This window comes from Panthera onca, chromosome D4 (genome assembly GCF_046562875.1).
Source record: "Panthera onca isolate mPanOnc1 chromosome D4, mPanOnc1 haplotype 2, whole genome shotgun sequence".
Lineage (NCBI taxonomy): Eukaryota > Metazoa > Chordata > Mammalia > Carnivora > Felidae > Panthera > Panthera onca.
The window spans coordinates 63,099,736-63,116,374 of record NC_138351.1 but is presented as its reverse complement, the minus strand read 5'-3'; the positions used below and the strand labels follow the sequence as shown (position 1 = coordinate 63,116,374).

At 36.1% G+C, this 16,639-nt stretch overlaps 1 protein-coding gene and 1 long non-coding RNA gene across 2 annotated transcripts in view; both read left to right on the top strand.

The window, feature by feature from the left end:
* TEX10 (testis expressed 10) overlaps positions 1-16,639 on the top strand; it is a 61,302-nt gene that overhangs the window by 38,767 nt on the left and 5,896 nt on the right. The window contains exons 10-13 of the mRNA XM_060609190.3: positions 2,654-2,742; positions 4,351-4,484; positions 14,128-14,208; positions 16,397-16,578. Of these exons, the coding sequence (XP_060465173.1) occupies positions 2,654-2,742; positions 4,351-4,484; positions 14,128-14,208; positions 16,397-16,578 (486 nt within the window). The remainder of the gene's footprint in view (positions 1-2,653; positions 2,743-4,350; positions 4,485-14,127; positions 14,209-16,396; positions 16,579-16,639) is intronic.
* LOC145713030 (uncharacterized) lies at positions 8,197-10,987 on the top strand. The gene is made up of 2 exons (XR_014135967.1): positions 8,197-9,028; positions 9,276-10,987. It is a non-coding gene; the product is annotated as an uncharacterized LOC145713030 (long non-coding RNA).

Below are 16,639 nucleotides of genomic sequence, written 5' to 3'. Positions count from 1 at the left end.
TAAGACATATCTTGGAATCAGTCACCTAAAGTGTGATTTACCTTTCTTTTTAGCTAGCAGAAGAGCGCTCTCGGCAATGTGTTTGTTTATATGTGAAATTCACTCTTTTATTTCTTCTGTGTGCATGTGCATTAGAGGGACTTGGTCTTATCTTTAAGTGCTTTAAGCATATATTAGTTTCAGTGTTTTTCTTTCTAAGGGAAAAAAATCCTTGTCTAGTAAGCAGTTATTTAGCAGGCCTTTAAAAAAATTAAATGTGATTTCTTTTTGTTACTGAAGTGGTTTTGTCTATTAACTTCCAGTAGAGGGCACTCTGTTCCTTTGATACAACTGGTGAAGGATCTGTTTTCACGTTGACTTAAAATCAGTTTTTGAACACTTCTTGAAGCTAGTTCTCTTTGGAAGCTATGTTTATATCTTTATCAATATCTGTTATGATTGACTTGATAACTTTTGCCAAGGATGTTTTCAATTTTTTTTTTCTTTTTGTGGAGATTTGTGGTAACTATTGAGAAAATATATTTACAAATAGTCGGGATTCATAATCACCAAATTAAAAGCATATTGTCAATATAGTTAAAAATCCACCAAGTTAAATTGTGTTTTTTAGCAGAGTCTGTTAGTAGACTTCTCTCTCTGTAGATGTATTGTTCCCATTCAGATGAATCTCTCTTTTTTTTTTTTTTTCAGATGAATCTCTTTTTAAAAAAATAATACAAAATTAGGACTTCTGAACTTTCTTAGGCCAGTGACATCATTATATCACTTCCTAGATTCAGAATTTAACAATAATGTTTGTTTCCCTCAGACATACACTGGGTTATTTCATATCTGGTTTTCTTTTCAAAATACCCCCTTCTGTCCTCAACTATGACTATACACAAGCCAGTTGCTTTTCATAATCTTCCACCTGCACTGTTATAATATTCCATCTAACTTTTGCACTTTTGCCAGATTAATTTTCCTTAAATATTGCTTTAATTCTGATTTTTGTCTGTTACACTAAGTGTATTATGAGATCAGGTTCTTTTAGGTTTTGTAGTTCTGATGTCCTGTTTGTCTTTATCCAAGAGAGTTAACCCCAAAGAATAGTTTGTTCCATATGTGAAAAACCCATCAGCTAAAAACTGTTGGTATTCATCTTTTTAAAAGTGCAATTAGAGTTGTTGCCCCTATCTAATTTTTATCACCCACTTAAAGTCTTTTAGAGTTTGACTCCCCCTCCCCCCCCATACCATTCTCCTTGCGTTTTCCCCCTTACCTTTGCTCATTCCTTATCCTTTCTGCCCCTAGTTTATTTACAGCTGGATTGGGAAACATAAGACCTAAATGTGGAGAGAATCCACACTGTTAGAGAAAAATCTGACAAGGGAGAAATTTGGGACTAAGAAATTTGGCCTGATTTTTAAGTAGGGTAAAATACATGACCTCCTCTGTCAGGAACAGTTTCAGTTTAGTTCTTTTGTCCCAGCTTACCTCAGAAGTGTTCTGGCTTTGACAGTATATATGGTCATCATAATTTTAAGGGCAGTATGATATATTGCTTGTCATTTGTTGAAAGCAGTCTCTTAAATGGATTTTGCTACCTTTTTTAGCCACTGGATGGCACAGTTGCTTTCTGTTTTCACTGGGTTCAAAAGCATATTAGTTTGTTTTCTAATTACCATTTTGTACTCTTTCCCATTGTGCATTTCTGGCTTTTTAAAATAACCTCTCAGTTTTTGTTACTCCTCCCATAAGTCTTTTGCTTATTGTGGGAATAACAAAAAAGGGTGTTTCCATTATTTTAACTGCCCAGATTTAAAGAATGGTAATAAATATTAGCTATTGTAACAGTAAATTAAGTGCTTCTAGTTGAATTAGAAATGCCCAATTTTGTCTGACATTTATTCAGATAACTGAAAAAATTTGTAGCCTCAGCTTGTTGGATCTGATCATTCTCAGCACACCCCCCCCCCCCCCCCCCTTTTTTGGGCCATATCTGAGACTAACATTTGTTGTCTTTTCCCTTAGCCTTAACTTGAAGAGAGTTTTTAAAGGAATCACTGGAAACTGATCCCCTACCAGGAACCACATAATCCTCATTTAATGAGAAGCTGCTTTACATTTAGCTATTCGCCTAAGTATACCATGAATACTTAGCTGTGCTATTATGACGTAGACCCAGTTATAGCTTTGCACAGTATAGGAACATATGATTATCCTAGAATGACTTTACATGGAATATTCTTTGCCTAACTAAGATACTTTTTGCTTAGTTAGGAAATGAGCTTGTTTAAACTTAGCTCATTTAAGTAAGCAAGGTAAGACTTTATGAAAATCAAGTAGCAGCCAAACCTGCTACTGAAAAGCAAAGCTTCATCTTGGCTCCTTGGAATCTGATTTTCAAATGGCATGGAAATTTTCTAATTTATACCATATATATGGATCAGTTATGCTTTTTCATGGATATTTTGCATAAGTATGTTAGAAGTTGAACTTCCTATATTCTGGTACTTGAGCCCTTATATTTAAAGTGAATATATACTATGGGTTTTTAAGTTATTAGTGCAGATTTGTTTTCAATAAAGAAAAATAGTTATGTATTGTGCTGTTTTTCAAAGTCTTCCAAGTTGGTCACCTCTGGTAATAATTCTCCTATTGTTTGTTATAGATCATCATTTTCTGGATGGAAGTATTCAGCTAAAGACTGGTTGATGAGTGATGTGGACTATTTCAGCTTCTTATTTTCAACACTTACAGGTAAAGACATTCACCTGACAAATTAAGGAAAGGAAAAATCTGGTATAAAAGTTGTCCTAAGATTTACTGTCTTATCTGTTTGGTTCTAAGTTTTGAAGATGGTAAATAATCTATTTACCTTGAAATGATTTTTATGGCTAATAAGTGGGGATCTTTGAAGGAATATTTGTATTCTCCAGTGTCAGGCTTTTGAGGCAGGGATATACATGATTCATGTTTAAATCTCTCAGAGTACAAATACTCTGGAGATGATTTGAATGTCATATGATTATATTTTCATTTATTTCTTAAGTCTAATTTCTCAACTTGATTATCTTGCTTTACAGTGAGTTGGACATACTTGACTCTTTCAGATAGTCAGGTGCAAACCTCATTGCATACTTTAAAAAGTTGATGAGCAGAATATCCATTTTAAAAATGTTTAAAATGTTCAACTTGATAGTAAGTACATCAGATTTCAGTTAGCCATTTTCTACATTCCATTGCTCAAAAGCAAAATTAGTAAAATGAATCTACAAATAAGTTAGATGTGTAAGTATTATTACTTTTGTTTTAAATGATTGTACTGTTTCAACATTTCTGTTGTATATTTGGAGGATAAAGATGACATTCTTTGACATTTTCTGAAGGCTTAAAATTTAGGAGATCTAATGAATAGGTTAAGATACTCCAGAAAAAACTTGACAAGTGCTGATAATGAGCTGAATCCAAGATAAATATTACATACACGGATAAATGAGTGTTTATTTGATAGTTTTGGATGTACCCATTTGAGATAGAAGGCAGGGATTTTATGTTTTAATAGTGGTAAAGGGTTAGGGTTAAGGGTTAGTGGTTTTAGAAAGCTCATTAGGAGTCAGTACTGTGATGTGGCCATCAAACTAGATGGTGACTCTTTAAGCTTAATGTCATGGAAATACAGTGATTTGAACATCAAAGCAGGCCACAACGCTGGTATTCTGATCCTTCTGAGCACTGTCAGGAGATACTGTCAAGTTGTCTATGTAGGTCAGACCAAGTGTATGTAATAGGGGTGGTGAGAGGATCAGAAATTTTGCTGTATAAAGTGTAGTTGGAAGAACTACACATGTATTATCAAAAAAAAAAAAAAAAAAAAAATCCGGAAGGGTTTAGGAGGGAGAGTTTTAAAACATTTGAAGGGCTATTAGAGCTCCTGGGTGGCTCAGTTGGTTAAAACATTTGAAGGGCTATTATACAAAAAAATATATAGATAGTATACATATGAAGCAGTATATCATTTTACTTGTTGATTTGCTTTTTTAAACCTGCCATTAATGGAAAAGCTTATGCCTTTCACATTTTTTAAAGTAAAAGTGGTATGGTTCCCAGTATAAGGGGTAAAACTTAACTTGTTGCTGCATCATATATTGGGTCAGATCACATCCTTTGTGTACATAATTAATAGGAATTTTACTGCCTCCATTGCTAGCAATTCGTTTTTTAAAATATGTGAAAAGCAGAAATTCAGAGAAAGCAGAGTAGCCAAAGAATTTAAACTTGAAGGTACATGTCTATTTTTTAAAAATAAGAATGTCATTTGCTTTGTGATTTATTTTTTTAAATTAACTTTCTTTGTACCTAAATTAGGGTTTTCAAAAGAGGAGTTGACTTGGCTTCAGAGTCTTCGAGGAGTTCCTCACGTCATCCAGACACAGCTTTCCCCTGTGCTTCTTTACCTTACTGACTTGGATCAGTTTTTACATCATTGGGATGTTACAGAGGTAATAGTGCATTTAAAAAGAAACTTATGATTATTAAAATTCTGTTCATCAACTACCAATAGTTACTATATATTAGGATTGCCTTGTAGGAGATCCTTTCAGAGATAAAGAGTAGTATAAGAAATGATCCACATTTTGAGAGCACTTATCTTGGGTAGGAGATATATGTTTCTAAAAGAGGAGTGTTTTTCATTACTGGTTGCACTACTAGAACAGAATAAATTAGCAGTCTGAATGGTGGAGATAAATTTATTTTCTTTTATCTAGTATAGAATGGATAGGATAGATGCTTCTATGAAAAGGGAGAATTTGACTTAAGTCTTGAAGGATGCGTAGAACGACTTGGATTTGGTATCTTTGAAGGTGACGTTTTTTAAAAAACAAGATTATTCAATTCTTTTGGTTTTGAGAATTAGTACATAGTATGTTAAAGATAATTTAAAGCCTTGTTTTTCATTAAGTTTTAAAGTTCAACCTACAAATCTTATTTTTAAGATAAATACAATAACTTTAAGCAGTCTTTTAAAATGGGACTTTGATTATCCTTTTATAAACTTAGTTAAAATTTTAAACCATTTAACCTTTGTTTAAAGTTTATTTTGAGAGAGAGAGAGCATGAGCATGAGCGGGTGAGGGGCAGAGAGAGAGGGAAGGAGAGAATCCCAAGAGGTTCCGCATCATCGGCGCAGAGCCCAGTATGGGGCTCGAACTCGTGCACTGTGAGATCATTACCTGAGCGAAATCAAGAGTTAGATGCTTAACCAACTGAGCCACTCCGGTGCCCCATCAAGTAATTCAGTTTTCTGATAAACCTTCACAAATGTTAAAATATTAAATATAGACTAAATTAAGCTTTATAAAATACGATAAACCTTAAAAAAGTTATTTTAATACTTTATTTATTTATTTTGAGAAAGAATGAGTAGGGGCAGGGCAGAGAGGGAAGGAGACAGAGAATTCCAAGCAGGCTGTGCACTGATGGCACAGAGCCTGCCAGGGGGCTTGGACTCCTGAACCATGAGATCGAGACCTGTGCCAAAGTCAAGAGTTGGATGCTCAACTGACTGAGCCACCCAGGCGCCCCTATAAATATAATAAATCTTAATAACTTAGGCTTTGGTACTGCTTATAGTAAAAATCAAATTAAAATCATAAGTTTTAAATTGGAATTATTAGGCTGATCTTTTACTGTAACAGAATAAATTGTCTTACATGTTACAGATATGTAAGCTAAATATGCAAAAACATAAACATTGATATAAGGTTTTGATTCTCTAAAACATTTCTATAATAATTTCTATTATTTATTTTTTCATTTTTTTATTTCCTACATGAAAAATGCTTATGCAGTAAGAATGTACTAATATCATCCCAAGTAATTTTGGTTTGAACCTTTTTTGCAAATTCTCAGGTTATGTTCTCTGCTGGCTAGTTTCTTTTAATGATTTGGAAGGCCCTTGGTGAGAACACTGACTAATACAGTCTTTCCTTAAAGCTTATAATAGCTAGTCCAAAAGCTTTTTTTTTTTTTTTAAACCTCTTTGTCATTATTCTCAACAGGGTAGTCTCTAGATTCAAGTTACATCCTACTTTTCTATTTTGTTGCTATAACAATTGATTTTACTCAGCTGATCTATTATTTACTTCTTTTATTCTATTCTCAATATGCTTAATATTTTCCCATCTGTTAAGACAGTACCTTTTATAGATTTATATACACTTTTCACTTTGCATTGTTTGACTCTGATTACAGTTCTTAGGTATGCCAGTGAATTTATCTTCACTTTATTGCCCTAATGCCTGGTACTATGTTTATATGTATGTTCTCCAACAATACTGGATTTTAAAAAAGTGAAAAGAAATAATGAATTGGTTTAACATCTGAAATTTTATCTTACTTCATAGTAAGTGAAGAGAGCTAAGATAGATCTCCTGAGGTTAAGGCCTTGAATATTAGATTGGAGGGATTGGGCTTGCCAACAGTAGTAAGAGTAGTTTTAAAGGACAGACTGTAATTAATGTATGTAAACCATCATGATGTATTGGAGAAAACACTGTATGGGATTATTGGGCTCCAGATTCCAGGCATAGATTTACCAGTGTCTAGTTTGGTAACTTGGACAAGTCATATAGCCTTTATCTGATTATTTAAATTTTTCATAAGCACATCATCTGTGTAAAGCCAAAATAAAATTGTCATGAAAATGTTATCAGCTGTATTTCTGAAGTGAACATTTCTCAAGGACGTGCATTAAACTTCAAGGTTGCTGTCTTTGAAATGTTAAGACATAATTAGGAAAAATCTGAAAGTCTCATTTTTAGTTTGTGAACTTAAGTGAAGATTCCAGTTTTCTTTTGGATAAGTTTTATTATTTAAGTTGGCCTTTTCATGTGAAAATATTTGACATACACATAGTTTTGACATCCTTAATGTAAACATTTATTTTTCTAATTATTTCATTTGAACAAGTTATTAGGACTGGGATCGCTCAGTTGTTTTGTAGTTTCATCTGTTTAAGCCAAAGTGATTCTTTTTCAAATCAGACTTTTTTTTTTTTTTTTTTTTTTGAATAGGTATTCACAGAATACAATTCAGAACAGAGGATAATAGTAAAAAAGTCTTCTTCCACTCCCTCTCAACTACCCATTTTTCCTCCCCGGTTTCTAAGTAAACGTGTTCTTTCAGATATCTTCTGTCTTCACAAATGACTAAATATATTGTCATTTTTTTTTTTTTTTAAAGAAGTAATATCCTTTATATGCTAACCTAGACCTTGTCATTTTCACTTGTATCTTTGTTATTATTCTTTCTGAGCACTAAAGGAAGAGTTGTATGACCTTCCTGTTAATGATGGAAACTATAGTTAACAGGGAACGATCAAAAAGAGAACAGGAATCTCTGTGCAGAGATACCTTTTAGAAATGGAGATTTCTACTCCAGAGCCAATGAAAGGTTTTAAGGTTAATGTTAATTGTCATTTACAAAATACTGATTAGTTGTAAAAGAATGTTTTTTAACATGGATAAGCTCAGAATAATAATAATTATATAAATTCAGCTTAAGAAATAAGAACATTTTTATTTTTGAAACCCCTGTGTCCCTTTCCCTTCAGAGTAACACTGTCTTTAATTTTATCATATTTTTGTTTGTTTACAGTTTTATTGTAATTAGCATGTAACTCCAGACTATATTGTTGAGTTTTACGTGTTTACAAGTGAAACATTTTTTAGTAATTTTCTTTTTATTCAGTGTATTCTTAAAGGTATCTATGTTAATGTGTAAGCAGTAATTCATTGTTTTCGTTGCTGTATAGTATTGCATTGCAGTAAGATACCATGATTCATTGCTTTTGTAGTTTGAGTATTTTTAGCATTCCATTTTACCTCTGCTTTGGCATATTAGCTATGCCTCTTTGTTTTGTTTTTGGGTGTTTGCTCTTTAACTTAATACAGCCTACCTTCGGGGCGCCTGGGTGGCGCAGTCGGTTGAGCGTCCGACTTCAGCCAGGTCACGATCTCGCGGTCCGTGAGTTCGAGCCCCGCGTCAGGCTCTGGGCTGATGGCTCGGAGCCTGGAGCCTGTTTCCGATTCTGTGTCTCCCTCTCTCTCTGCCCCTCCCCTGTTCATGCTCGGTCTCTCTCTGTCCCAAAAAAAAAAAAAAAAAAAAAAAAAAAAAAAAAAAAAAAAAAAAAAAAAAAAATACAGCCTACCTTCAAACTATACTACTTTATACCATAATATAATGTGTAATGATATGTGAGGTCATTCTTATGTTTTTCTGTATGTAATGTTTTTTTTTTTCCTCTATATGCTTTTTTCTTCCTACATGTTGTCAAGATAATCTTTTTACCACTTTCTTCAGCAGTTTGATTGTATTAATTAATGCCTTGGTGTTACTTTCTTAATTTTTTTTTTTTTAAGCTTGGTATTTGCTGAATGTTTTACTAGGTTTATAGTTTATTGTTTTGGGGAAAAAAATGTCACTCATTCCTTCAAAAGATGTTTTGGTTCCCTTCTTTGGGACTTAATTTACTTGTATGTTAGACCACTTGACATTGTCCTGTAGACCTTTGAGACTCTTTAACCTTTTTTTGCCATCTCTTGAGAAAGTATGCTGTATCTTCAAGTTCACTGATCTTTCCTGCATTATCTAATGTGCTATTTAAATCTTAAAAGATTTTTTTAAAATTAAGATTTCTTTTAGAGCAGTTCTAATTTCACAGAAAAATTGAAGGGAAGGAAAAGGTGTTTCCCCGTATAATCCCTTCCCCCACATTTGCATAACCTTCTCCCTTATCAACATCCCCCACCAGAGTGGTATATTTGTTATAATTAATGATTCTATGTTGATATAACTACCCAAAGTCCACAATATACATTATGGTTTACTCTTGGTGTTAACACATTTTATGGATCTGGACAAATGTATAATGCCACATATCCATCAGTATGATCTCATACGAGTGTCTTTACTACCCTGATATCCTCTGTGCTCTGACTGTTCATTCTCCATGTCCCCCAACCCCTGACAACCACAGGTGTTTGTTTGTTTTCACTGTCTGTAGTTTTTTTTTAAATTTTTTTTTTTTTTCAACGTTTTTTTATTTATTTTTGGGACAGAGAGAGACAGAGCATGAACGAGGGAGGGGCAGAGAGAGAGGGAGACACAGAATCGGAAACAGGCTCCAGGCTCCGAGCCATCAGCCCAGAGCCTGACGCGGGGCTCGAACTCACGGACCGCGAGATCGTGACCTGGCTGAAGTCGGACGCTTAACCGACTGCGCCACCCAGGCGCCCCTTCACTGTCTGTAGTTTTACCTTTTCCAAAATGTCATACATTTGGGAGTATGCAGTATATTGCCTTTTTTAGATTGGCTTCTTTCACTTCATAATACTCATTTAAGATTCCTCCTTGTTTTTTCATGGCTTCATAGCTCATTTCTTTTTATTGCTGAATAATATTACATTGGATGTACCAGTTTATCTGTTTACCTGCTGAAGGACATCTTTGTTGCTTCCAAATTTTGGTAATTATGCATAAAACTGTGTATATAGGTTTATACACATCCGTGTGTAGTTTTTGTGTGGACATGTGTTTAACTGCTTTGGGTGAATACCAGGGAGAGCCATTGCTGGATTATATGGTCAGAGTGTGTTTAATTTGTAAGAAATTGTCTTCCAAAGTGGTTGTACCATTTTGCAATCTTATCAGCAGTGGATGAGTTTCTGTTGCTCCAGATCCTTGCCAGCATTTGGTGTCAGTGTTTTGAATTCAGGCTGTTGTAATAAGTATGTAGCATCTCATTATTTAATTTTGATTTCCTTGATAACCTGTGATGTGGAGCATCTTTTCATATGTTTATTTGCCATGTCTTCTTTGGTGAGGTATCTATTATGGTCTTTGGCCCATTTGTTAATTGGGTTGTTTTCTTTTCGAGTTTTAAGTGCTCTTTGAATATTTTGGTTAACAATCCTTTATCAGATATATTTTTGCAAAGATTTTCTCCCAGTCTATGGCTTGTCTTTTCGTACTCTTGACATTATCTTTTGCAGAGAAAAATTTTTTAATTTTAATGAAGTCCAGCTTCTTTGTTTCTTTCCTGAATTGTGCCTTCAGTATTGTATCTATAATGTCATCACCATATGTAGGTCGTTTAGGTTTTTCTTCTAAGTCATTACAGTTTTGCATTTTGTATTTTACATTTAGGTCTGTTATGATTCACTCTGAGTTAATTTTTGTGAAGAGCCTAGATTCATTTATTTGTAGATGGATTGTTAAAGCACCATTTGTTGAAAAGACTCCATTGTCAAAGATCACTTGACTATGTGGGTCTGTCTTGCTGGGCTCTCTGTTTTGTTCCACTCATCTATTTGTCTAGTCTTTAACCAATATTGCAGTGTCTTGATTAGCATAGCTTTACTGTAATTTATGAAGCTGTGTAATATCAGTCCTTTAACTTTATTCTTTTCCTTTAATATTGTGTTGGCTATTTTGGGTCTTTTTCCTGTTTAAATAAACTTCAAGATCAATTTGTTGATATCCACAAAATGACTTACTGTTTTTTTTGTTTTTTATTTTTAATGTTTGTTTATTTTTGAGAGAGTGAGAGCAAGCAGGGGAGGGACAGAGAAGAGGGAGACAGAGAATCCCAAACAGGCTTCACACTGTCAGCACAGAGCCTAATGCAGGGCTCAAATCCATGAACCGTGAGATCATGACCTGAGCCAAAATCAAGAGTCGGATGCTTAAGTGACTGAGCCACTCAGGCCCCCCTAACTTACTCATGACACTGATAGCAAGAGTAGTATGCACTGGGGCGCCTGCGTGGTTCAGTCAGTTGAGTGTCTGACTCATGTGGCTCAGGTCATGATCTCACAGTTCATGGGTTTGAGCCCTGCATCGGGCTGTGTGCTGTGACAGTTCAGAGCCTGGAGCCTGCTTGGGATTTTGTGTCTCCCTCTCTCTGTCCCTCCCCTGCTTGTTTGTTCTCTCTCTCTCTCTCTCTCTCTCTCTCAAAAATAAATTAAAAAAAAAATAGCATGCACTACCAACAACCAGCCAGGTGCCCCCTCAACAGTGTTCTTTTTTAAATTAATTGATTTTTAATTTTAGAGCAGGGGAGAGGGGCAGAGAGAGAATCCTAAGCAGCTGACGCAGGGCTTGATTCCACGACGCTGGAATCATGACCTGAGCTGAAATCAAGAGTCAGACCTTCAACTGACTAAGCCACCCAGTACCTCTCAGTAATGTTCTTATGCACCCCAAATTGTTCATTGTATTTACTTGTAATATCTGTTTTGTTTCCTTCAATTTGGTAAAGTTCCTCAGTCTTTGTCTTTCATTGGGACAGTTGAAGTACATTGGGACAGTTATTGTGTAAAATTTTCCTCCCATTTGGATTTATGTTCCCTCATGGTTAGATTCAGGCTATATGAATTTGGTAGGAATATGACACAAGTGATGCTGTGGTTTTCTGGCTGCATCCTGCCGGGTGGTGCATGGTTTTGATTTGTCCCATTAGATACTCACTTTGATTACTTGATTAAGTGCTGTCTGTCTACTTTTCCACTGTTTACTTTTTCCCCTTTGTAATTAGTAATGATTTATGAGGAGATACTTTGAAACAGTGTTAATGTCCCAGTCATTTTTATTAGTCTATTTATTAATTTGTGTTAATATGGTTTCCTATTTTATTCAGTGGGTCACTATAGAATATAGTGGTTTCTTTGTTCTTCTGACATGTACTTATTTTTTTCTGAGTACTTCTTTACTTCCTTGTACCACAGATTGTTCTAGATTCATACGTGATTTTCACTGTCCCAGCCCTGCAATCAGGTATTTTTCGAAGAGGCCCAATTTTCCTTTAAGTGGAGAATGGTATCTTGAAACCAACTTCAGGACTCTGGGTGTGGTCATTGCTTTTGGACCCTGGTGTTCCCAGACTGTCGGTGGACAGAAATCAGGAATTTAACACTGTAGGGTTCATTCTAGTTGTCTTCTTTTCCTCTTGTACCTGCCTTTTCTGAAGGTTAAGAACCCTGGTTTCCGTTATACTTAATTTACTTGATCAATTTCTTTGTCCATAATTGATCTTTTGGTGCTATCCCTCTCCCATGCAGGCATCTTCTTTTTTTTTGTTTTTGTTTTTTTTCCCCCATGCTGGCATCTTCACTCCATTTGAACTCCCAACTCTGTGGGGACAGTCTACTTCTATTTATTCATGAATGGCTTTCTCTGGGCCACTGCAGCTCTCCTACCCATTCCAGTGCTGTTTACCTAACTCAGCCCCACCCAGTGGCTTTTAGAACTGGATTGTTCAGGAAGGGAAGGGGTGGTGGAAGGGAAGGGATTAAATGGTTATTTATTGGGAATGAGCCCTTATTTTGTTGTTTTGTTTTTTTTTTTAGTTAGTGCTCATTCATGCATCCATGAGCAGGGTGGGCAGGCCAGAGAGAGAGCTTGCTTGTAAGCAAGCAGAGGACAGTCAGCAGGGGAGAGAGAATCGAAAGCAGGATTTGCTCTGTCAGTGTGGGGCCTGACGTGGGGCTTGAACTCAGGAACCATGAGCTCATGACTTGAGCTGAAACCAAGAGTCAGATGCTCGAGCCACCCAGGCACCCTGAATGGGCCTTTTCAATTGCAATTTACCTTTTATTAATGAAAATATTCACTGCTTGTTTTTGAGTAGGAAGATGGTATTAGAAATACGTTGTTTACATTGTTACTTATAAGCATAAAAGAGAAGAAAAATTGCCATGTGTAAACTCTGGGTGGTATTAATTTACAAGAGGTTTTCCAGGGAAATAATGCATAGAGCTATTGATTTTTTTCAGAGTTGACTGACCATTCCCTTAAATTTAGCTGGACTGTCCTCTTTCTAGATTGATATTCTTCTTTTCCACCAGTCTTTTCTTTGTCTTTCTAATGTGATTCTTTTCACATATTTCACTTTTGGCACTCCCCTCAGCTTCTGGGATGGTGTAATGAAGTCTCTGAAGGACTTGATGTTGGCTTCCCTCCTCGTGTTTCTTTGAGAACTTAGAAAATTAAAAATACTAAGGATTTGACTCTCACTTCCCTTATATTTTTCTTCTTTTCCTGTGGACTGTTCTCTTACTTTTGGGGAATAGGAGGCAGTGTTCTATTAATTTGAACAGGGTATTAGTATTTTCTGGATCATAAGTGTTTTTCTATTGTATGTTTTCTCACCAAATGGGAAAAAGGCTTTTCAGTCCTTTGTTCACATCATTCAGATTTTTCTGTTGTAGCACTTATTAACAGAAATAGTCTTTACTTTGGTAGATTGAAGCTACTCTTTTAGGGCTGTGAGAAGAGTTTCTCAGTCTTTCATTCCTGTACCTGGTACCTAATAGGACTAGTTCAGTGCGTAAATGTTTAAATAATGAGTTGTTTGGAAAATTAGCCCATATATGAGATGTGATTGATTGACCTTTGATACTTGCATCTTCAAAGTCATTATTTTCAAGAAACTAAAATTAGAACTATGTTATGATCCAGCAATTGCACTATTAGGTATTTATCTAAAGGATACAGAAATACAAATTTGAAGGGGTACATGCACCCCAATGTTTATAGCAGCATTATCAATAGCCAAACTATGGAGAGAGCCCAAAAATGTCCATTGACTGGTGAACAGATAAAGAAGATAGGGAAGATGTGGTATAGGTAAACAATGGAATATTACTCAGCCATTAAAAAGAATGGAATCTTTCCATTTGCAACGATGTGGATGGAGCTGGAATGTATTATGCTAAGCGAAATAATCAGAGAAAGACCAATACCATATGATTTCACTCGTGTGGAATTTAAGAAACAAAACAGATGAACATATGGGAAGGGGGAAGAAAGAGAGAAGAAAACAAACTGCAGGAGATTCTTTAATGATAGAGAACAAACTATGGGTTGTCAGAGGGAGCGGAGCGTTAGATGTTGTATGTAGGTGATGAATCACTGAATTCTATTCCCGAAACCAGTGTTGCTCTTGTAAACTAAAATTTAAATTAGGAAAAAAAGTCATTTTTTTTTAAGTGTCCTGTTGTATATAGGGTGAGTAGGTTAAAAAAAAGTCTATAGAACTGATTTGATCCTGATTTGGTTACTGGTTTTTTCCTTTTCTGACAGACAGTTTGTCACAGTTTATTGGTTATCCCTGCCCGAAGCCAGAGTTTTGACATCCTGCAGAGTGCCATCAGTAAGCATTTGGTAAATATACTTAAAAAATTTTTTTTGTTGCTACTTAAAAAAGCGTAGAGAATCCTTGGTTAAGAGTGGGTTTGCCATAGGCAAGGAGAGAGTGTCTAGACTGAGAAGTCTTGATGTTTTTCTTGGCTGTTACTAATTACTTCTGACCTTGGGAAAATCCCCCTTTTCCAGGACCCTACTTTCTACATCTGCAATGAAGGGCCTTAAAAAAAAAAAAAAAAAAAAAAAAAAAAAAGAGTTTATTTGGGAGAGAGCATGCACAAGGGAGGGGCAGAGAGAGAATCCCAAGCAAGCCCCGTGCTGTCAGCTCAGAGCCTGACAAGGGGCTTGATCTTACAAACCACAGGATCATGACCTGAGCCAAAATTGAGTCAGATGTTTAACCAACTGAGCCACCCAGGCACCCCTGCAATGAAGGGCTTTAAAATTATACCTCAGGGGGGCGCCTGGGTGGCTCAGTCGGTTGGGTGTCCGACTTCGGCTCAGGTCACGATCTCGCGGTCCGTGAGTTCGAGCCCCGCGTCGGGCTCTGGGCTGATGGCTCAGAGCCTGGAGCCTGCTTCCGATTCTGTGTCTCCCTCTCTCTCTGCCCCTCCCCCATTCATGCTCTGTCTCTGTCTCAAAAATAAATAAAACGTTAAAAAAAAAAAATTAAAAAAAAAATAAAATTATACCTCAGGTTCTTCTGACATATAGTGCTTTAATGAACACAAACCTGGTGTTTGTGTATTGGGAATCCAGCATCCAGACTGGGGTCTGATTTCCACCTTGAATATTTGGGTTCTAAACAAGGGATATAGCCTAACAGGTTGAAGGCCTGGCCACTAGAAGCAGCAAGCTAAGCCTTGCGACTGTTTGGTCTTCTGGCTAGTCGGTGTCTCTTGTTCCCAAAAACCTGGGATTTTGCTTTTTAGCTTCCTCCAATGTTTATGTTTAGATTTTTGGCTTATTATAATTATCCTTAGTGCAGAGGAAACTCCCACAGTTTTATCTTTCAGGCACTGTCACTTTTTTGGGTAATTTTATAGGTACATTCCAACCCCCTTTTCTCCTTTAAAATGTTACTTCCCTTGAGTTGAATTTCCAGTGCTCTTTTCTCTCTGTTGTCAAACTTCTAATCTTTATCCCGTGTGTCTCTAAAGATCTCTACCACTTTTCTTTTCACCTTCACTCCAGATATTTATGCCCTCCTTTGACTACATTCATTATTCTAGTAAAAGATTAACATGCTAGTCTTGGGCACTATTTTCAAACAGCCTGATCAGAGCCTGCAGACTTTTTCATGATGACTTAACAGTAGTTTCCAGGAGATTTAAACCATGCATACATAACAGTTCTAAGTTAGAATCCACCTTAATGACAGATAGTAGAGTCCAGATGAATACACAAACCATGATGTCCCTTATCGGGGTTTTGAGGCAGTGAAGCAGTCAAGTGTTAAGTATAGTAATGTCTTACTCCAGGGTGTTTTACTTAGTCATGTCTGAATGACTAGCTAAATTAAAGGGCAGGGGTAGGCTAATTGTAAAATGAACTTCGGTTTGTACATTTAATTACCTGGGACGGAGGTGGTGCCAGAAATGAGAGTTTTCTAGTCTGAAGAATCTAAAAATCATGGAAATGTGGTTGGTTGTATCAAGATTTGGGGTGGGGGGAGGGTGCATAAAGTAATCCTTTCAAATGATATTTCTGACCATCAGAAATTGTAATGTCTTAAATTTTAGTAGACTCATGGAGGGAAGGCAGTAGATTAGGTTAATAGTATCTCTTGAGTTGGCATGTTTTCAAAGTTATTTAACGTAGTAATTCTTTTTTTTTTTTTTAAGTTTATTTTGAGAAAGAGAGTGCGTGTACGCATGCAGGAGAGGGGCAGAGAGTGAAGGAGAGAAATGCAAGCAGGCTCCATGCTATAAGTGACACAGAGCTCAGTCTTACGGTTTGTGAGATCATGACTTGAGCCGAAATCAAGAGTTGGATGCCTACTTGACTGAGCCACCCAGGCACCCCTAGTAATTAAATTCTTAAGGGAAAACAGGACCTTAAGTTGTGGCAGGTTGTGTGTTTAACGTATGCGCTGTTTTTCAGTAGAAGTGATGTTAGGTTAACTCTCCAGTTAATGGGATTTGTTTTTTTCATGGAGAGAAGGACGGTTGTGAAGAGGTCATTAATCTAATTTTTCTCTTCCTAGGTTGGGCTGACTGTAATTCCTGACAGTACAGCTGGCTGTGTTTTGGGTGTTATCTGTAAGCTCCTGGATCATACGTGTGTACTTAGTGAGACTCTCCTACCGTTTCTGGCTTCTTGTTGCTACAGTCTTCTTTATTTTCTGCTCACTTTAGAGAAAGGAGAAGCAGAACATCTAAGAAAAAGGTAATAGTTTTTGTATTCTTCGACTTTAATTTTTTTCTACCTATTCCAGTTTTCCCCACCA